We start from the raw sequence: 21,563 nt of genomic DNA on the forward strand, positions 1-21,563 counted from the left end.
ACTAGACTGCTGTTACTCCTACAGTAAAGTTGCAAGAGGCGTCAAGTAAGCATGAAGGAAGAGAGAGGAACGAGAAAGTTGCAAGAGGTGTAAAGTAAGCATGAAGGAGGACCTTCCCACTTTTTGTTTTTAGTATTTGGTCCTTGTTAGAGGTCTAGCTGTTAGTGATTTATCACTTGTGTCACTGTTAGTCTGTTACGCGGCAGTCTCTAAAACTCTAATGCAAATGTTCTATTTTCATGTTAGCCCTTCAATTAAATAATTACCATTATGGTATCAAGTACGTAAGGGACCTTGGAGAATTTAACCACAAATTCAATGTAATATTATTGTTTGATATTTGAAAATAAAATACAATAAGAGGACTTATAATTATATATTTTTTAAAAGATTTACACAAGTAGTTAGATTTCTAACACTTTAATTTTATGGCAACAAGTTAACAACAAGAGATTATTTTACACATATTCTATCACTTAATTCGTTGTAGAAAGTTAAGTTATTGCTTTCATTCCAAAAATCTTTTAGAGTTTATTTTAAAATATCAGCAACGTAACATGTCATGAAGTCAATTATTTCTCACTAGATACTCTATAAAATTATGAAAATAATTTTAGTAAGAAGGGGGATCGTCGTGGAAATCAATTCTCTAGTAACTAAGTCCCCGTTCGTTATCGTTTTTTGTTTTCATTTTTCAGTTTTTTTGAAAACTAAAAACCAAAAACTGGAAACCAGAAAAAGTGATTTTCACTTTTCAGTTGTCAGTTTTCAAGATCATCATGTTCCCAATAAATTTGACTAATTTTTTATTCATTATAGAACGTATATCATATGACTTTGAAAATCAAAAAACCAAAAAACAGAAAACTACATTAATACTGAACGGGCCTTTTAAAGGCGTACATTAAGTCATAATTTCCTATCGGGGTAGTTCATCTAATATGTTTCAGGATGCAGTTCATCTAATATATGTTTCAGGATGCAGTTCATCTAATATGTTTCTCTCATTCACATGTAAATTCGTCAACTAAAACAAACATGGTGTGGCATAAAGATGTTACTAGCTTTATTATGTATTGGAATGATTATACGCATTAATTAACCTTTTGTAACAAATCAATGAAACCAAGTGAAATAGCAGCATTGAAAGAAATCACTATTCTCCTTTGTCAAAGGTGAAACATTAAACCCATCTTGGCAAGTAGAAGGAACAATATTAAGGCAGCATTTATCCTACTATCTGCTGTAGAATAATCCCAATCCTTCAAAGCCTTCAAACCCTCTTGCAAAGCATTATGAGCATCCGAATAAACCTCAGAACAATCCTTTAATGCATCCTTAGTAGACGGGTTGTCGAATTTCGGGTCTTTAAAGAAGGTAGCATTTTTTGATGATATGGATATGGTTTTGGATATATACCCAATTGGAATGAAATGTCTCCAAGTTGTGCAAGGGTTGCTGTTGCACTACCTGGATTCGACCCGAGTACCCATAAACAAAACAGGTACTCTACATTTGTGTTGGATTGAACAATTCTGTTGCAAGTGTTTGGAACAACGCTATATATATCGAGAAAGTACACTCCCATATCCGGTACTTTTAAATTTAATAATTTAAAAAGTTTTATTTTTAAATATTATCTATCCCTTATAATATTCTCCATATGCGTTTATCACAAGTTATAATATCTTATAATATCTGACTAAGTAGAGTTGGTGAACAAGTAAAATAGTAGAAAACACGTGTAGTTTGTCTGAGGGACAAGTAATGAGACTCATGTCTAATAAAGAAATCACTTTTTTATAGATACACCTAAAATAAGAAAATGACACATATTATAAGTGATGAAGGGAATATAATTATTAAGTCAATATTTAAATGGAATTAAGAGAAGAGAAAAGAGGTAAGGACCTAGATTTTACCACCTATTGGCTATTTACTCAGTTATTGAAATAGATACTCCTGAGTCCTGATGCAACTCTAAAACATGTACTTGTAGTTCTTATGAAAAACTTCTAAAGATCTCAACTGCGGGTTCAATGTTCATTAAAAGCCGTAGAACAAAAGTCCCACATTGAACAAAGTATGTGATACCATCTTTCCGACCTATATATAAGTGTGTTTCAGCAATCGAAGAACTCATACCTTTCTCGGCCTTTTGGCTAAGATCAAGTGTAGTATCTGTTCTTATCAGTTTAATATCTGATACGTGGGCCAATGGCCCACAACGATATTAAATTTATTTTTTAAGGGGGAAGATCCATTACAGTAGCTTGCTACTGGGTTCTTCAAGCGTCGCCCAAGCGTTGCACTATTGCATGGGCCTGGCGCACCCCTCCAAATTGAAGTCAATAATTAACGTTTTAATGTTTATTTTTCTAAATTACACACTGTTTTGAGTTAGAAAAATATTACTTTGAAGCTGGTGTGTTAATACTTATATTATTGTAGATAGAAACTCAATATTTGATTGAAGATTGTAACATTTAAAAACGAAGTTATGTAATAAACACAGTTAGATGAGGTTTTAATCTTAATGACACCATTATTCCAATATTAAACCTTAGGAAATAAAAGTTCTATGTAAGTGTTTTCTTTGAGTAGTTAGTCTTCTTTCTCTGTTCTTGGGCTTTGCCTTCTCATGCACCCAAAAAGAAAAAGAAGACTATTAGTTGATTACAGAAAATTGCTGCTAAGAAAAAGAAAAGAACATACTACACTATGTAGGAAAAATTATTCATTAGAACACCATAAATTAAGGACAATGATTACATGAGTATCAGACTTTATATTGATGATGGCTTGAAGGAGTGAAGGGTATGAGACTTGCTGCATAGTTCTTCCCTATTTGAGAATTTTCATTCTGAATTCGTCTTTTTTCTTACAATATTTATATTGATGCTGGTTATTCTTCCAGATAGGGAAACCCAATACTTGAATTCTTTCCTCTTATTATATTTTGAATGAAAAATTAACAAAATGATTGCAGATCCTAAAATTAGAAAATGAAGTTTTGTACTTGATTGACACTGTTAGATGAAGTTTTGTATCTTGATGAGTGCTTTTTCACAAATTTTCTGTAAAAAATAGTTACTTATGTCTTTTGGTTTTCAAATAGTCTGTCCATCGTGTCTTTACATGAATCTTAAATACACAAATGTAATCTTAGATGGAAAACACTATATAGGAAAATTATCTATTGAAACACAACAAATAAAGGACAATAATTAGATGAGAAAATCAGACTTTATATAGCTTAAGGAAAAGTCTGAAGGAGAAGAATATAGACTCTCAAAGTCCCACATTGGCATTTGATGTTTGAGGAAGAGAGGATGATGGCAATAAAATAAGCTGTAGACCAACCTAACAACATACTTACCTGGACGGGGTCTATGGGTGATCAAAAAGGCCCATTGCCTAGGGTGTTGGCCTCCATTGCACTTTGGAGGAGCAACGCTCTAAGATCTCCCCAAGTGGGAGAGTCTACGTCATAATTTCTTTCTGAGGGGGCCTGCGTTCGCGCGGCCCCTATCCAATTCAGTCTAACTTCTTAATTTTCTATATTATTCTATTATTAAAACGCATCTGATTGTGGTTTTTTACGTTATATGTTTGAACTTGTGTTGTCAAGATATACATATTTTAAACTTATGGATATCTAAAATAAATCAAACAGACTTTTAGCTTATATCAATGTATATTTTCTTATTAACTGTTTGAAGTATACTGCTACATTAGTTCATTTGATAATTGTATGCTCTTGCTTAAGTTTGCATCTGTGTGAAAGAGGTTTGCATTGATTAAAGTTTAGACTAGGGGAGTATTGGTGAGATAATATCTGACATTTGCCAAATGCCTTTTCCTTCTCTGTATCAATTTGCACTTTCGAGAAGTTTTTTTTATTAGTTCATTTTAATTATATAAAAGAAGTTAAAGCTAAAAACCTGAGGTGCTTAAGGAATTACCTTCCATACAAGTTCAACTATGACTGACTTCTGATTAAGTTGTCTTAAAATTTGACCATTATATCTTGTCAGGTTTGCTGAATTCATCTGTATAATTGATGTTTTCATTGTTTAGAGTTTAGACTAGGGAGTATTGGTGAGATAACCTTTTGGTTTTGCTTCTCTATATCAAAGTTGTTTTGTTTCTATGTATCAAAGTTGAACTTTCGAGAAGTTATTTTATTAGCTTAACAAGGAATTGAACACTGAAGTTTTTACTAGAGGGATCAGGTGCTAGCAACAAATCACATAGAATTCAGGCTCTCGAGGACCGAGTGAGTGACAATGCTTGAGAAGGAATGCAGTATGAAAAATGTAATGAAGCAATCTGCTGGTGACTACAAAACATCAGCTACCATGCAGGCTCCAGAGCACAAACGCTTGAGAAAGAGGTATTAAGGAACACTTTGTAATGGTGGAATCTGCAATTGCTTGCCTCTGTTTAAGTTATTTAGGTTGTTAAATTACAATATATAAATCAAAGACTAGCTGCAATATATGTAGATATTGTGTGTGGTGCACTACCACTATTTGGATAGGGAGAAATGGAGGGGAAGGAACAAAATTGAAAGGGAATCCTTTGTTTGGATAACACAGGGAGGTTGATGAGATGGAAAGTGAAAATATTTGATTTTCCTCCTTTAATGAACTAAATCCTTTTATTGTTGGAAAGATCTGTGAGGTTATTATGTGTTAGAATCATTATAATCTCTTGAGATTACCTTGATATTATTATGAATATTATTGTGCATAGTTAGATGTTATAATAGTGGCTAGAATATCTCTTTTGCCTTATTTTTTCTAGGCTCTGTTGTATATATAGTCTATGTATTATATGTATTAGTGTTAATTTGATATACAATACATAAACAATTCTCTTTCTATTTTGTAGGACTAAAATTTGTGCTCTACCTTCAAAAAAAAAAATATTTAACTCAATAGAGACTCTCAACGTCCCACATAGACATTTGATGGATGAGGAAGAGAGGAAGATGACATTAAAATAAACTGTAGACCCTCCTAACAAATTACTTACCTGGACGGGGTTTATGGGCGATCAAGAAGGCCCATTGCCTAGGGTGTTGGCCTCCATTGCACTTTGGAGGAGCAATGCTCTAAGATCTCCCCAAGTGGGAGAGTCTACGTCATAATTTCTTTCTGAGGGGGCCTGCGTTCGCGCGGCCCCTATTCAATTTAGTCTAAACTTTATAATAACCTATGTCTTGAACTTGTGTGTTTTAGATGTGTCAAGGTATACATATTTTATGAACTTATGACTTAAACTTCTGTTTCATATGTGTTATGACTTGAACTTGTTTGTTTCATGTGTCCGGATATACATATTTTCTAAACTGATGACTTGGTAAAATAAATCAACCATACTTTTAGCTTTTATATCAATGTATAGTTTCTTATTAACTGCTTGTGGTACACCTGCGTTTGATATTTCACGCTATGCGTTTTGGAGCAGGACTACGGAGAGGAAGGTGGTCTCTAGTCCACCATCCACGCTTTGATCAGCAAATCACTTATATTATTACATGCATTATATCATTTATTTTTGTATATTTTAAGTTTAATTTATCATACATGACATGTGTTATGACTTATGTCAAAAATAAAAGACTTGGCATTTTAAAAGACTTGGCATTTGCCAACCTCTTGGTTTTGCTTCTCTGTATCTAGTCCACCATCCACGCTTTGATCAGCAAATCACTTATATTATTACATGCATTATATCATTTATTTTTGTATATTTTAAGTTTAATTTATCATGCATGACATGTGTTATGACTTATGTCAAAAATAAAAGACTTGGCATTTGCCAACCTCTTGGTTTTGCTTCTCTGTATCAAGTTGAGCAGGACCACGGAGAGGAAGGTGGTCTCTAGTCCACCATCCACACTTTGATCAGCAAATCACTTATATTATTACATGCATTATATCATTTATTTTTGTATATATTAAGTTTAATTTATCATGCATGACATGTGTTATGACTTATGTCAAAAATAAAAGACTTGGCATTTGCCAACCTCTTGGTTTTGCTTCTCTGTATCAAGTTGAACTTTCGAGTTCTTTTTATTAGCTTAACAAGGAAATGAAAACTGAAGTTTGTACTAGAGGGATCAGGTGCTAGCAACAAATCACAAAGAATTCAAGCTTTTGAGGACCGAGTGGCAATGCCGAGAAGGAATTGAGCAAATATGAAAAATGTAATGAAGCAATCCTTTGTTTGGATAACACATGGAGAAGGCGTATGAGATAGGAAATCGAAAGCTTTATTCTCATCCTTTAGTGAACCAAATCCTTTCATTGTTGGAAAGATCTGCGAGGTTATTATATGTTAGAATCTTTATAATCTCTTCAGTTTACCTTGATATTATTATAAATATTATGCATATTTAGATGTTTATACTTGGTAGGTTAGACTTGTAAGTGGCTAAAATATCTCCTTTACCTTATTTTTTCTAGGCTTGTTGTATATAGAGTCTATGTTTTAGTGTTAATTTGATATACAATACATACACAATTCTCTCCCGCTCTATCTGTAGTGTCTCGAAAATTTATGCTAAGCAACCTTTGCCGAGCTGTATTTGCATCCTCTATAGATCTTTCCTGAATAAAATCCTTTGCCTCTGCAAAGGTATCCTGAAATCTGATTTTCCCTATTCCATTTGGCAACAAAAATGGCTGTTTCACAAGTAGATACAATATATAATTTGATAATAGTTTGCTCACATGACATACAACATAGGCAACTGACTGAGGTTCCAAGTTTTCATCTCTGTGATAACATAAATCAGTGGCAATATGCCAAAGAAGAATGCTTTGATCAAATTCCTTCTCAGCACTCCAGTTAAGATCTTGTGATTGATACCTGTCCAATACCCATGAACCACTGGAAGTACAAAATGTTCCATCTTCCTTCGAGAATGATGTATGCTCAAGAAGTTGTTTGAATATGTACTTCTTCAGCAGGACTGGAACTTGTTCGGTTGGCTCTGCTTCCGTCTTCAATTTGAATTTATGATAGATATAGCAGGGCAACAATATGCATGATTTAGTTGACTCCGCTTCAAAACCAGAGCTGATCAGATTGTACTGCATCATCTGGTTAGACTACTTACTCTCACTACCGAAAAGTTTCAGGAATGAGACGGCCTTATAGATTTGCATAACTGGAATCTTCTCATGATGGTCCAACCATATCAAGGCCCATTCCGAGCAAAGCCACACAATCATACCAAGAATCTTAAGAGAAACGGCTCCAACCAGCAAAATGTAAGTTATGATCCCATCAACTTGAGAATACTGGTGCTTTTGTGAGAAGAAGTAGGCTACTAATGTGGCAAAAGTGGATAAGAGAGTGAGAGATCGCAATATGCGACCCCATCTAGTGTAGTGTATGGCAGATTTTGTGTAAAATGAATCAAAGACAAAAGCAAGCTCCATTTCAATGACACTAAAAGCCTTTTTTCCAATCACCATGTAGGAAAAATGATTTGCTCATCTCAAGTTCCTGAAAGCCAAGGACGACGTCAGCAAAGAGGCACTTGTATATCTGGAAGTACTCATAAGCTCTTCTGGGAGTAGAAGCTGCTTCAATATGGCAGTCTTTAGCACCATCAGCCACTAAGCTACGGATTACCACCTTGGGATCTTGACAACTTAAAGAGTACACCATCTTGACATTATATCAAACCGACTTGGTAAGGATTACTACATTTTTCCAATAAAAGTACAGCATCTTGACAACTTAAGAGATTCAGCCGTTAACATCATATCAAACCGACTTGGTAAGGCGGAGCCGCCATTAAAGAAAGAGGTAGTTGACTACCTGCTAGATGTAGACTCAACTACATGGAGTTCCAGAAAGAGCAAAGCTAATTTTCTCAAAGTCAAGAACTTTCTGAGATGGTTTGATCAGATATATAAGTGGGAGAGGCCTTCTCTAACTATTTTCATCCACATTCTTCTCTTCTCACAACTCTTTTGTTCTACCCTAAGGTATTACCATCCACAGTCTTTTTCTCGCTCTTCTTGATTAGCATCTGGAACTACATAGGCGTGCTTGGCACCAACCTCATATCAACTCTCACTCGCCTCTTGGTGATATCGATGACCTCGATGATCTAGATGAGGAGTTTGATACGTTCCCCACCTCCCAACCAACTTATACAGTCAAGGTGAGATATGATCATTTAAGGAGTAAAGCAAGTAGATTCCAGGCTGAATTAGAGGACTGGGCTTATGTAGGTGAAAGGTTGCTGTCCTTAATTACCTGGACAGATCCCAGAGGAACTGCGTGATTTCTGCCGCTCTGTATTTGTACTTCTCTATTATTGTATTACATAGAATTCAGACTTCAGAGTGATTGCTGCTGTCCTTGGCTTTTACCTCCTGAGGCACCCATGGCTCCGCATCATCAAGTTTCCTCTAGCACCAGTCAGCTTCTTTTCAAGGTTGCCTTCTAAGGCCGGCTACATGCTGTAATAGTACATTCATGCAGCATTTTGTCTAAGGCTTATAACATAGTTGTAGCCTAGTCTATTCAAGATTTCAATGTATAATTAAAAACTTTAACTTCTTGTTCATTTAATAAATCTCTTCCATCTCATTTTCAAGGGTCCCATGTTCTTTTGTGTCCCAAAAATGAAGTCCCTCTAGTCCCACTTTCACAGTTCTCTAATGCACTTCTTCTCACATTGTTCCTCCAATACTACATTTCCGAAATAGGCCGCAAAGTCAAAATGGGACTCGCCACATGGAATGAAGCCAGGTAAGAATTATCACCAAAATCCGCCTTGAGTCCAAGCTAAGCCCAACCCCACGACTAAGACGGACCTTAAAAAGCTAGTCCAAGACTTTTTAGCTAGGCTACGGCTCAACTTGAGTTAGTCATAAATCATAATCCTAACTACAACTTCTGAGTAGTAACATTGATGACTCACAAAATAATGAGGTTGATCTTTTAAATGAATCAACATCATTAAGGCAGACATGATAAGCTAAAATCCCTAATTCAATCTGAAATAATAATATAAGGACCAAAGCTGAATTGGAAACCTTAAAACTGAACAAAAAACACGCCAGAAATTACAATCAAATTAGAATCCTTTAATGTTTAATAATGCAGTTATACTACAATGTAAAGTAATCGCAATAATGAATATATATATAGCAATGAATTAAGCAGCGAACAAATACTTGATAGATTTAATAGGAAAATGTATTGAACTTTTCGACCTGAAATAAAGAAGTGATAAGAGAGTATTTAACTACTTACCAGGCACCAGCCCTGTAGAAAGAACTTTTGAAAAATATAATTTTCTACTGTAATCTATGCTTTGTTCTTTGAGTGGCGTTGATGTTTACATCAGCTAATCATTTCTCCCATCTTTTACTCTATTTGTTGCGTCAGAAAGATCACGAGAGCCATTCTCTTGGATGATTGTGTGATAACAGTACTGTCTGTTCTCAGAAAAGAGCTTTTTTCATTTGCACACACAATTGCTTTCTCCACTAAGCATAACTCCAATTTCTTTTTCTCAATCTCATTATGACCTCCCTCGAAGAGACAACCAATTCACAATCTTGAGCGATGGTAGGAAAATGCACCGCGCTCACTTTCCTGGAAAAAGAAGGATAATGAATCAGAGTCACCTCAATTTATATAGCACCATCTCTTGTTATGCATCCACAGAGTATGTTTCACATGTTCTTTCATATCATACACTTAAAATTCTCCAAGGAGTCAATGAGAAAGGTTTCACAAAGGCCATGACCCGCACATGTCCTAGTTTGGAGATGGTTCACATCATATTAACAGCATAACCGGAAGAAACCCACGTGGAATTATTTTGTCAAGTAAGGCCAGCCTTCTTTGAGGATTACTTTTCATAATGCCACCACTATATGCTCTATCAACCATGTTTGCTAGTGGCTTTGCATGAAATTCCAGAGAGTTTGCATCTTAAACTCAATAATATGACTTACTTTAAATCTTCAAGACATAATTAGTTGACGATTTTTGATGCATTTTCCCAATTCGCCTCCTAAGGACATTAGGATGTCTCCATACTTCCCAGAAGTTGTCAATGAAATACTAGACTGACAAACGATGGCTATTGTTTGACATTTCCCCAAATACTCGGTCAATGAACTGAATTTGAATACATAACTAAGGGCATAAGTTATAAGAGATAAGCTACTTCTTGATCAATCATGTCTACCTTAAATTACCAAGCGTAGGTGTGGAAGCTGTTGCAAGAAGGGTAACTAGGCCAACCACATCGTCCATGAACTCAGGGTGCCGATCCTCTAATAATCAATTTCCTGAAAACAATGCCATATACGGAAGCTGCTGAATCAACATTATCTTCTTCTTTTTTTCCAGCACCACCTTGTTCTGAGACGAGCAATCTGACTTGAGATACTGGCAGTAGTCCATTGAAGCTGAAAATGAATGGGAAAAATTACAAAGCACGACCACAAACAATAATTCTATGAATAAAGGTAAAAGTTGCTGCCGAACAGGCTTCCATCAAATCCAGTATATACGTAGGGATACATGATGCCTATGATCAGAAGTAGATCCTATGGTTGTGATAATTATATGATTTCTTAAATTTTCAGAGACAAAAAAAGTAGAAAAAAGCCAACCTTGTAGTTGTGTCAAGTCTTTTCCGATTTCGCGCAGAACACACAATTTCAAGCACTCCTCTTGATCTTTAACAGTTGAACCATAATGGTACATATTGCACAACTCTTGCAGTTAATTCTACCTCAAAGTCCTCTGAGCCAGGTCCTCCCTCTACAAATATTGCACCGCTCAGGTGTACAAGTATCAGCAAAAGGGATCATACCTGCTGGAGAATTGAAAATGTCACTATAAAGCCTGTAACTTGGATCAGACTGCTTGTTTGGAGTTTGTGTAAGGTTAGCCTGAAGCCCTGAACACAAGAAAAAGAAGTAAATATTTCATACTGTAATTAGAGATTTTAGAATACATACGTTCATCCATATAATGTCGAGATAACTTCAAAATGAACCAAGATATTTATCTTTTCTTACTTTACCTGCTTCTTTGCCAATTTTGACTCAATAGAAGTGGACAATTTCCTAGATGCAAATTTCCCATTTGAAGATTGAGGTAGGCCGTCTCCATGCTCCATATTTTGAGTTTGGATGGGAGATGCAAAATCACACTCCTCAACATACGGAACAGTAACCTATACAGACAATAATGCACTTAAATTGAGCAAGGGGTGGACACTGCTCAGATTTCTCCGCATATTCAGTACACAGTTGAATCAATTAACTACAATATAGAACAAACACAAGATTTGGTATCTCCTGTTATTATACCTCTGAGTCTCGCAATGCAGACCTCTTCCTGCTTGTTACAGGCTTTACAGCATCAGAAACTGATTGAGAAGCATATCTCTTTCAAATTCAGCTGTTCTGAAGCTCGGAGATCAGAAACGGTATCATGTTTTGTACATGTTGATCTCGATAGTCTAATCCGCAAAATGATCTCCTTCTCTTAAAGGAAGAGTAATGAACAGAATGACACATCTTCCCAGATTAAAAGTATATCATAGAGAATCATCAAAACCGAAAGTGTTTGCAGTTCTTGGTTCAGACAGCCTAGAGGAGAAGCAGCTTCGGCAATCAAAGTAAATACATCAAGATTCAAGAACGACACATCACTCATAGATAACAAATGACAAATTGGTATGGCTTAGTGACTTAGTGTATTGAAGGCTTTACTCTTTAGGCATATATGCATTAGAATTGGACGATTAAAAAGCCTTAATTCCTCAGGCACCAGATGGCGCAAACTCTTCTCTTTCTCCCATTTCAAAAAAAAAAAAGAAAAAAGATTTCTTGCATAGCACCCGAACAATGACAAACTGAGAAGAAAATATATTGCTCTTAAGTTAATGTATAGATAACACTCATCGTTCCTGCGTTCCATATCTAGGCAATCTAATTCCATAAAAAATGGAGGATCAATAGCAATCTACTATTTACTTAGGGTTAGTTGAAAAGATAATACTCGTCCTTCCATATCCAGCCATCCAGGCAATCTAAAGACTAAATGCACCAAAAATGCATAATCATATGCAACTTACGATCTTACTGTGAGGAGGAAATACTTTATCTATAAGTAGCTGCATAGCTGACCTTGCCAGCTTGGGAAACTAACATTTTCATACAAGTCAAAAATCTTAGCTATAAGACTACGTCGAATAACGAAATAGATTTTCCAGCTTGATTCAAGCCACCTTAAGAGCGTGCTGACACAGATGTAGTCCAATTCAAAATCTTGCTAAAATTTGAAGGACTAGCTACAAACTCGAAAGTTTCTTGGGAGATTGTCTGCAGGGGGGTCACAGCAATATGAGTATTATCTAACCAATGTAAAAAATGAAAGCATGTAAGCTTAATGAAGCATATCACATCTTCCTCTCAAGAGAGCTCATACAGAGAGTGGAAATGCAAGAATTATGAAAAAGATCTATCATATGATGATGAGATTGCTGAAAGTCCTACATACAAAATCCCTCCTCACTTTTCCCACCCCACCCTCGAAAAAGGAGACAAAAGGACAAACATTCATATCTTGTGCAGTCTTGTGTACCCAATATAGGCTAGTGACTATATTCGACCCAGAAGTCAACCTAAAGATCTTTAAATAGCATGTTCCGCGTGATTTATGTAAGTAGTCCAACATGTCAAAAAATTCAATTCTACATAACTTGATAAGATGAAAGATTAAGAGCAACTAACAATTTCTTCCCTTGTCAGGTAAGCAACACATTAGCTGCAAATGCAACATAGGTGACATAGCAATTCATTTTTCACAGTGAAAAGGACTGAAAATTCAGAGAAAATATCTACAAGTAGTAGCATACCTCACACTCAAAAACAGTTTTAAATCATCGTTTTAGAGTCCCAGCGTTTGATCTAAAATGATGCTTTGACCCTCGCAATCAATTTAGAACGTGCAGTTGCTGATTTTTCTGTAAAGAGGCACATCCAAATCGTAATCTTCCAAAATCCAGAATGCAGGATAATAAGAGAAGGGATTTGATACTTACAAGAGAGAAGGAGAATGAATTATCCCCAGATTTTCAAAAAAAAAAAAAAGCTTGGGATTGAGCCCACCGAAAATCTATACAAACACTGACATCCAACATGATAAATGGTCCATCTTGGGGCGTTTTGCAGCTTCAGTCTTAAATTTAATATCCAGGCACATCTCATAATCGTCCCTTAGAATGCATTTTTGGTCTAAATTGTTTGAGGCACTACTTCGAGTGAAATTGGAAGGCCGCACGACAGCAACAATTTCTTTAGGAGGTAATGTTCCAGCAGATACTGAAGCATCAGTACTTAATTCCTTCAGTGTGATAATCAACAAACACAAGAAGTGATTAAAAAGTAATACAGAGTTAACACATTCAAGAAAATCAAACAGAACAAAGAAAATTGTAGATAATGGTGTTGCAAATTGCAGTATGGGTAATAATGAACTTCACTGGCTAAAGTAGATAACTGCAAAGTATAGGTTTCACTTGATTCCACAAAGAAAATACCAAACATTTTTCAGTTTATTTTTGGATAGCTAGATCCAATTTCTAGATAATATCCATGTGTTCACCTTGATATTGAACATTATTAAATGTATCTTGGAGATCTTCTCAATTAACTAATATATTTATTATTTTCAATAATATATTTCCCTACAATCTAAAATGTTTAGATGCCTATATACTAACCCCCATCAATTTCTAATGCTTTTCTTTGGTCCCAGCAGGCCAACACAACAATTGTCAAGGGAATTTTCAGATTTTAGTATGTCAACTTGGCATTTCTAGTCGTCGTCGTGAACGGTAATACACTGCAGAAAAGAGCGCCCCATTAAGAGTTGAATGTGCTCTATAGGCCTCTTTTACATTCTTATGTATGCTAATATTCTCTTATGCACTCTCTAATCACAAAGAAGACAATTTTTATACAAGGAAAAGTATCCAACCTTTCCTGGATCTATCACAACAGTAGGCAGAGAAATAGAGCTGCGGAGTTTCACGTTTGTGCTAGTAGCAGCAGCTCTAAGCACACTACCATCTTCTTTGTCAACCTCTAGTGGCCTTCACAAACAAAAATATCAGGAGACGTAAAGACAACGAAACTCTAGCAGAAGACTAACAAAAAGAGAAGGTTTCATATATACCTGCAAATAAATTGTGCCTCTCCTGTTTGTAAAAAATGGTTTGCAATTAGCAAAACAACAAATGACAAAGCAAGAGCAATCCACAACATATAGGGAAATCCTTCGCTACACATAATATAAAACAGAATGGTATTACATGATGAAAAGATGAAATACTGCCTATATGTCACTTACCTCGTGCATCCTTTTCAAAGCCTTCAACTAAAAAAAAAAAAATAGATTGTTGCAAATAGGTTGTTCTTATGATAGCCAAACTAACAACTAAAACATTAAATATAGGTCTCAAAACAATAACAGAACAGATACACCAAAAATTGAGTTTCTTAAATCAAATCATCTACACAACGCAGCAGGAGAGTATGGGGAGGAATATATGCTCTACGTTCCATAATAAACTTCTTCATCGATTGTTAGAACTTATTTGGTAAGCAACAGCAAATGATAGTAGTTGTCACCATGCTGTCAAACAAAAAGTTGGTAGTGACTATACTGTAATTTTGCAAAGAAAGTCCCATGACAATTCTTCTCCACCTCTAAGTGTGTGTTTTTCTTCAAAAAAAAGTTCGTTGCAATCACCTAATTAATGGGTACCACGTAGTTAACGTAAATCTACAAAGGAAAACATATTCAGGGGGAACTTAGAAAGTAGAAAAAGAGTTCCACTACCATGGACATTGGTAGGGGACTTTCACTTTCCTTGGAAAATTTCATACAAGCTCACTGTCATGCCACTAAGGCTCAGTTTGGTTGGCCAAAAAAAATTAAATGGAAAATGATTTTCCTTATAAAAGATATGTTAAAACACATTTGCAGCTTCCTTTTAGAGGGTGTTTTAAGAAGGAAAATATTTTCAACAATTGGGAAGACTATTTTCCACCAACTGGAAGACTGTTTTCCACTTTCACAAACCAAACAAAGAAAAATGGATTACTTTTCCAGGATAAGGTTTTGTCACCAACATCAACAACATTCAGTATTACTTCCTATAATCATATTGAAGGAATTACTTTTGTAGGAAAATTGAACAGTAACAGTTTCATTTTGCCAAACTAACTGCTTAAATAACAAAAAAAAATCTATATTATAAATTATAATGGTGAAACTAACTATTTGACTTTTTTAGCACATTAAAACCAGATTAGAGGCTTTTCTTCAAGTGGTTTAAAAAGTTCAGAATAAATTCAGGAAATTTCAATTGTTCTTGTAAGTTCAGGAAAGTGTAGGGAAGTTCAAATTACAGAAAGCTAAGTTCAGATTAAAATTTCAAAGGATGAACTTATTAACTACAATACCGTCACAAGTTATGAACTTCTTGTTTGATTGATTCAGTAACAAGAAAAAAAGGATCATCATCACCACAGTTGAATTCATCACCATGCTGACTATGCATTTGTAGAATCCAATCTTTCCAATTTGGACTTCTACTGCAAGATAAATCCAAAGACATATATTCACCTGGAGTACAGGATATAGAGAAATAATTAGTTATTAGGCCCGGGCTATGCCCCGAGTAAGAAAATTTTCATTTATTAATATTGTACTTTGATATGATAGCACTAAATACAACTTGGTCTAGTGGTTAAAACTTTAGTTCATGAACTTGAGGTCACGGGATCAAAACCTATATTATGCAATAGTATAGATGACAAAAAATCTAGTGCTGTAAGAGGAATTCAATACCTTCAATGGTACTGGATTGAAACCAGCATTGGTGTCTGCAAAAATAAGATGTGCATATAAAAACTAAAAAGAAAAAGGCAAAAAGGAGTGCAGTAGCACATACGATGTTTGTCCCTCAGTAATCTTCACATCTTGGGTTGCTACAGAAATAATAAAAAAAAAAAAATTTGTTGTTTAACTAGGTAAGTTCATTCAATGAATAGTTTTGTAGAAGCAACATCAACAAAGGACACAGGATTCAAAAAAATGCCAAATTTAAGATTTCATGCTCAACGAGTAAGGAGACTTTATTAATCATTATCATACCTCCCTAAATGCATAGAAGCAATAATTTCACCATATCCAAATCTCCCAAAGAAAGGCTGCAGAAAGAAAAAGAAAAGGAAAGCATGATTCGAAAAGAAGTCAGTTTCCACTTAGCCAAACAACAAGCATAAACCATAAACATAAGTACATAACTACTAAAAGTGCTTTCACTTCACCTTAAGATAACAAGTTAGGTTTATTCTAAACATCTTATAAAATAAACTTCTATAAGGTCAATTAAATTAAATTTAGGAAAATATAAGGGGAAAAAACGCACCCTTAACATAAATGTGAACAAATAAAAATCAAATGAGCAATCTTCGAGACGAAAAAACTAGCACCATTCAAGGAACCTCGATAACACATACTACGATAACACATACTATAATACTATGGACTAGTCAATAGTCATACACTGATAAAGAAGCAAAAAAAAAACATTAATGTAACAGTAGTACCTTAAAAAGACCATAAATATCAATTGTTGCACTTCTTACCAGTTCACATAACTACTAAAGATGCATCAAAGATCAAACCACCCATCTTAGACAAACAAAAAGCACATACAAAAACCCACAAGGTAAACAACCAAAAAGAGTGGAAATTTGAGCATGAGAGCGAAATACCCTAATAACAATTAACCCCTCCAACAAAGACAAAACAAAAACATAACGCAGCATTCCAAGAACATTAACATATCAAAAAAAAGTAAAGCATCCAGTTCATTAACCAAAAAAAAAAAACAAGAAAACAAAACCTAATACAAAGAAAAACCAGGTAAAATCATACAAACCCCAACATTTGGAAGAAGTATTTGAACTTTCTGATGCTGGAATTTTATCTCCATTATCATCATCACCATAAAATTTGTGAATGCTCTGAAATTCCCTCTTTTTCTCATTCGTATTTTACTGATCTTCAACGAAAATCTAAACACAGAAAACAAAAACAAAAACAAAAAAAAAAGATTTTGGAGAACACTAGAATATAATTAGTGCTCGAACATGGAGAATTTGTCAGTGTTTAGTCTTTGGGGAGGTATATAAAGATATGCATTTTACTGCCATCACGCCCGCGTATGTTAAGGTTAGAATAGTATAATAAGCTATAATGCGCGTAAAAGTAGGCTTACATTAGCTGTTATGATTGTATTATTGCTGTAATGCGCGTAAAATGAAGTGTATGTTAGCTGTATATTTGTGTTGTTGGTTGTATTGCGCGTAGAAAAAAAGCGTACGTTAACCTCTTTGGAAAGTTTTTTTTTTTTTAATAGATGGTTTTTGGGAAAGTTTAAACCAAATCATTATAATTAGTGGTTAAAATTTCCTTTAATTAAAAAGTATGACTAAAATTTGTCAAGTAATAATAAGGGTATGTTCTCCCGAACTTATTTTCAGTTCAGTTCACTTCAACTCCAATAAGTTTAGTTCAGTTCAATTCAGCTCCATTTTTTTATAATCATTTTGTTAAATATTATTATTATGTTGGTATAATTTATTTTACTAATTACTCTTATTATTATTATTATTATCATTATTATTATTATTTAAATATATATCATTACTGTTAAGTATTATTATTGTTGTTGTTGTTTCCATATATTATTTTGTTTATTATAACTTTATTCATTATTATTACTATTATTATTAGGAGGAACATGATTTAGGTCAAAGAACAAATAAACCCACTTTTTTTACCCCATAAACCAATCAAATCGCGTCAAGATGTTTTATAATGTAATTTTCGCGGTCCAACCCAATCATTATTTTTATTACTAAATATTTTTATATTATTAAATCTAATTATTAAAATAGTAATATTAATTTACTTCTTAGATATTATTGTTATTATATATCATCATCAAGTATTAATATATTAATACAAATAATATAAAATGATAATTATTAATTATCATTATTATCATTAATTATTATTATTATTAATAATTTATGTTTATTAATATTATTTATAACTATCATTTAAAAATATCCAAAATACTATTATTATTATTATTATTCATTATTATTACTTATCATTATAATTATTATTTAATATTCATATTATTATTGTTTAAAATATTATTTATATATTTATTACATTTAATTCAATTTAATTCAGTTTAGTTCAGCTCAGTTCAGCTCCATTAAGTTTAGTTCAGTTTAGTTCAGCTCCAATAAATTCAGTTCAGTTCAACTGTTTTATGCCGAAGAGAACAGGCCCTAAAACTCGTTGTGTTCTTCTAAAAATAAAAATAAAAAACTCGATACGTAACATATATTGTTGAAAATACCTCTTCAACTTTTGTTCTTATTCTTTTAGTTTAGGTAGTTTGAGCCCAAAACATATATTGTTGGGTCAAAATTTGGGTTTTAGTTGTAGTGTAACTAATCAACATGATTCGTATATTTAACTGGTTGGGCTTAGAGTTGTGTTTTATTAGTTGGGCTTATTTTTATCATTATTGACATGGAATGGTAAGTGAGATGGTTAAACAATTATTAATATTAATGTTCTTCTATAACTAGTAACTAAAATATGATTAAAAAAAATAATCCGATTTGTGTGGACTTGGTTCATAGTTAAATTAATGTGCACCAAACTTATGCACGTAAATCGGGATACATATAAACCCACTATATTACAAACAAATGCATTATATTTAAGAGAAATAAAAAGTTATGTACAAAAAAAAACAAAAATATCCTCGGGTGTCGAAGGAATTGCACGTATCGAAATTCAAAAAAATATATATATCTGATACATGTAATAATCCATATGGGATTTCCAAAGTTATTAATAGAAAATAGACCACAATGGGTCAAAGATAAAACTAAATGTACAAAAAGAATGAATTTGGTGAACCCAAAACTCAACATTGCTATTACAAAAATTGCAAAACCTTGTGGGCACCTACTATTGTTGTCGAATTTATAGTCGGACAACTAAATAGTAGGGTATCATTTCAAAAAGCAATGAAAAAGCTACTGAATTAACCAAATAAGCTGGTACAAAAGGAATTCAAATCCAAATTGTAGGTCGTATCGATGGAAAAGAAATTGCACTTATCGAATGGATAAAAGAGGGTAGGGTTCCCCTACAAACCATTCTCGTGAAAAATGATTATTGACACGTTATCACAAGCAAAAATACTATAGCACAACGAACACTATCACAAATAGGCACTATAGCTCTTGCAAAAAAAATAAATATATATAGCATAGAGAAACACACTATACCACATACAAATACACTATATCGAAATTGACTATACTATTATAATATTTCATAATAGGTTCAATTATATAATCGATTGTAAGACACATAAACACACTATATCACAAAGAGATACACTATATCACAAATACATTATAGCACAAAGAAATAGGAGTACTATCACAAACAAACATACTATAACACACACAAATACAACATATCACACATAAATACACTATATCGAGACTGACAGTATAATCATAATATTATATAACAGGTTCAATTGTATAATCAACTATATAACTAAAACTAAAAAAACAGCGTAAGAACCTCATGAAAGAGAGATCGAAACAATTATGAGAGATTGAAACAGAAAAAAAGGTAAGGAAATTTGAAGAAAGAGAAAAACAAAATAGTAGAACCTGTCATCATTATAACCTACATATTATCTATTGGGTGCACACTAATTTAGTGTGCACCGAATTCATATGAGTTATTTGAAATAAAAACCCACTATCTCTTGAAGTTTGGATTATTATGGGACCCGACCATGACTAATATATTATTATATAAAGATTATCTATGCGATAATATTTTGTATTATATTTCAGACTAATTTGTAACTCTAATATATCAATTAGAGAATAATACAAATTAAGTATATTTAACTTTTTTTTGGCGCCTTTCGAGAATACGTGGTAAGATGAATTTTCTCTGGGATGCCCTCGCATAGGACCACTCACCCAGATGCCAACAAGGTCCAAGATTTCAAGTAAAGAGAATACACTAAGAAGTGATATGTTTGTTATGAAGTTATTAACTTGTTTTTTAAGATTTCACAGAGGAATATAACTTTTATTTATTAAAATTTCACAAATACTAATTTTGTTAGATGTGATAATGAGTTTGTCGGTTATAGGGAATTATTTGTTATGACTATTGAAAAAAGTGTTTTTATTGTCATAAGCTAAAACCGTATCCCCCTGAAAAAAAAAAAGCCAAGAATGTGTTGATTTTAATTTGTTATGTTTCTTTTAACAAACCATATCTTTGAAACAATAAGCAAAAAATAAGAATGATGCAGTCATTGAACAAGTCCTATTACAAGATAAAATCTCATGATTTAAGATTTTAATTTTTTAAATATTTTCTCTCCTTATTCACTTACTGTGTTCTCCATGTGTGTTTAAGTTATGATATCTAGTTTACTAAAGTTGGTGAAGGAGTAGAAAAACAAACTATATAAATAGAAAAATGGCGCATATTATAAGCGTTAGAGTATTTAGTGTAAGTATTTTTTTGATAAAGAGAGAGAAAAGAGGCAACCGACCTAATTTTATACGAAAAACTTATTCTTAAGAAGGTTGAAGTCCCACATTGATCAGAGAAGGTGATACCGTTTCACCAACCTCTATATAAGCATGCTTCAGCGCAGAAAGAACTCATACCTTTCTCGGCCTTTTGGCTAAGATCAAGTGTAGTATCTGTTCTTATCAGTTTAATATCTGATACGTGGGCCAATGGCCCACAACGATATTAAATTTATTTTTTGAGGGGGAAGATCCACTACGGTAGCTTGCTGCTGGGTTCTTCAAGTGTCGCCCGAGCGTTGCACTATTGCACGGGCCTGGCGCACCCCACCAAATCAGTTTAATTATTTTTATCTTGTTCTAATCTTTCCTACTGTATTCCTGTCGTAATAATTACGTTCCAACTTTATTATTTCCTTCTGGGTTCTATTTATGATCTTAAATTTTCTCTTTAGAAAGTTATTCCTCTTAATTTATATAACGTTGATAGATTTTTGTTTTTAGAAGATAAGGGTAAAACCCAATACTCGAAAATTTCCTCTTGTTTTTATTATATTTACTATATTTTGAATGGAAATTTAACAAAATGATTGCAGACCTTAAGCATTAGAAAATGAAGTTTTGTAATAAACACCAGTTAGATGAGGTTTTAGGCTATGTTCAATTCTGAATTTGTGGTTATTTCAGATATAATCAGATCAGAAAAAATCAGTTCAAATCATTGCTTATGATTACAAATTATTATTACTATTAAATATCTTCATTACATTTTAACAAAAAATTATAATAATTGAATATTAATAA

The 21,563-nt window shown here is 33.5% G+C and overlaps 1 protein-coding gene, 2 long non-coding RNA genes and 4 other non-coding genes across 14 annotated transcripts; 5 read left to right on the forward strand and 2 right to left on the reverse strand.

The window, feature by feature from the left end:
* The first annotated feature begins 2,126 nt into the window (after positions 1-2,126).
* Positions 2,127-7,784, forward strand: LOC130591753 (uncharacterized). Its single transcript, XR_008969827.1, has 2 exons — positions 2,127-4,396; positions 6,129-7,784. It is a non-coding gene; the product is annotated as an uncharacterized LOC130591753 (long non-coding RNA).
* On the forward strand, positions 2,142-2,338 carry LOC125494502 (U2 spliceosomal RNA). The gene has a single exon (XR_007270749.1). It is a non-coding gene; the product is annotated as a U2 spliceosomal RNA (small nuclear RNA).
* On the forward strand, positions 3,372-3,531 carry LOC125494469 (U1 spliceosomal RNA). The gene has a single exon (XR_007270718.2). It is a non-coding gene; the product is annotated as a U1 spliceosomal RNA (small nuclear RNA).
* Positions 5,033-5,192, forward strand: LOC125494447 (U1 spliceosomal RNA). Its single transcript, XR_007270696.2, has one exon. It is a non-coding gene; the product is annotated as a U1 spliceosomal RNA (small nuclear RNA).
* Positions 7,785-9,219: 1,435 nt separating the features above from the next.
* On the reverse strand, positions 9,220-12,922 carry LOC104908921 (uncharacterized). The gene is made up of 5 exons (XR_002038685.3): positions 11,376-12,922; positions 11,087-11,239; positions 10,671-10,960; positions 10,241-10,463; positions 9,220-9,639 (listed from the first exon to the last, which is right to left on the reverse strand). It is a non-coding gene; the product is annotated as an uncharacterized LOC104908921 (long non-coding RNA).
* A 192-nt stretch (positions 12,923-13,114) lies between these two features.
* On the reverse strand, positions 13,115-17,263 carry LOC125492237 (structural maintenance of chromosomes flexible hinge domain-containing protein GMI1-like). Of its 8 annotated transcripts, XM_048634426.1 has the most exons (8): positions 17,030-17,263; positions 16,237-16,292; positions 16,034-16,070; positions 15,931-15,965; positions 15,543-15,705; positions 14,251-14,272; positions 14,053-14,167; positions 13,115-13,416 (listed from the first exon to the last, which is right to left on the reverse strand). In XM_048634426.1, the coding sequence occupies exons 5-8, from the start codon at positions 15,625-15,627 to the stop codon at positions 13,189-13,191; spliced, it is 450 nt and encodes a 149-aa protein (XP_048490383.1). In that variant the 5' UTR covers positions 15,628-15,705; positions 15,931-15,965; positions 16,034-16,070; positions 16,237-16,292; positions 17,030-17,263; the 3' UTR covers positions 13,115-13,188. The 8 variants fall into 8 exon arrangements, 6 of the variants coding, with proteins under 6 accessions (XP_048490383.1, XP_048490344.1, XP_057251614.1 ...); XM_048634387.1 differs by lacking the exon at positions 15,931-15,965; XR_008969825.1 differs by having other exon boundaries at positions 13,264-13,394; positions 14,251-15,705; positions 15,931-16,070.
* Positions 17,264-20,893: 3,630 nt separating this feature from the next.
* On the forward strand, positions 20,894-21,090 carry LOC125494513 (U2 spliceosomal RNA). Its single transcript, XR_007270760.1, has one exon. It is a non-coding gene; the product is annotated as a U2 spliceosomal RNA (small nuclear RNA).
* The last annotated feature ends 473 nt before the right edge of the window (positions 21,091-21,563 follow it).

The sequence above is a fragment of the Beta vulgaris genome, chromosome 1, assembly GCF_026745355.1.
Source record: "Beta vulgaris subsp. vulgaris cultivar EL10 chromosome 1, EL10.2, whole genome shotgun sequence".
Taxonomy (NCBI): domain Eukaryota; kingdom Viridiplantae; phylum Streptophyta; class Magnoliopsida; order Caryophyllales; family Amaranthaceae; genus Beta; species Beta vulgaris.

Coding starts and splice junctions, on each gene's coding strand:
- LOC125492237 (XM_057395631.1), bottom strand. CDS start 14,363: ATGTGTAGCGAAGGATTTCCCTATATGTTGTGGATTGCTCTTGCTTTG. Junction 14,168..14,250: donor GAGGCACAATTTATTTGCAG/GTATATATGAAA, acceptor TTGTTTGTGAAG/GCCACTAGAGGTTGACAAAG. Junction 13,417..14,052: donor TTGTGATAGATCCAGGAAAG/GTTGGATACTTT, acceptor ATCACACTGAAG/GAATTAAGTACTGATGCTTC.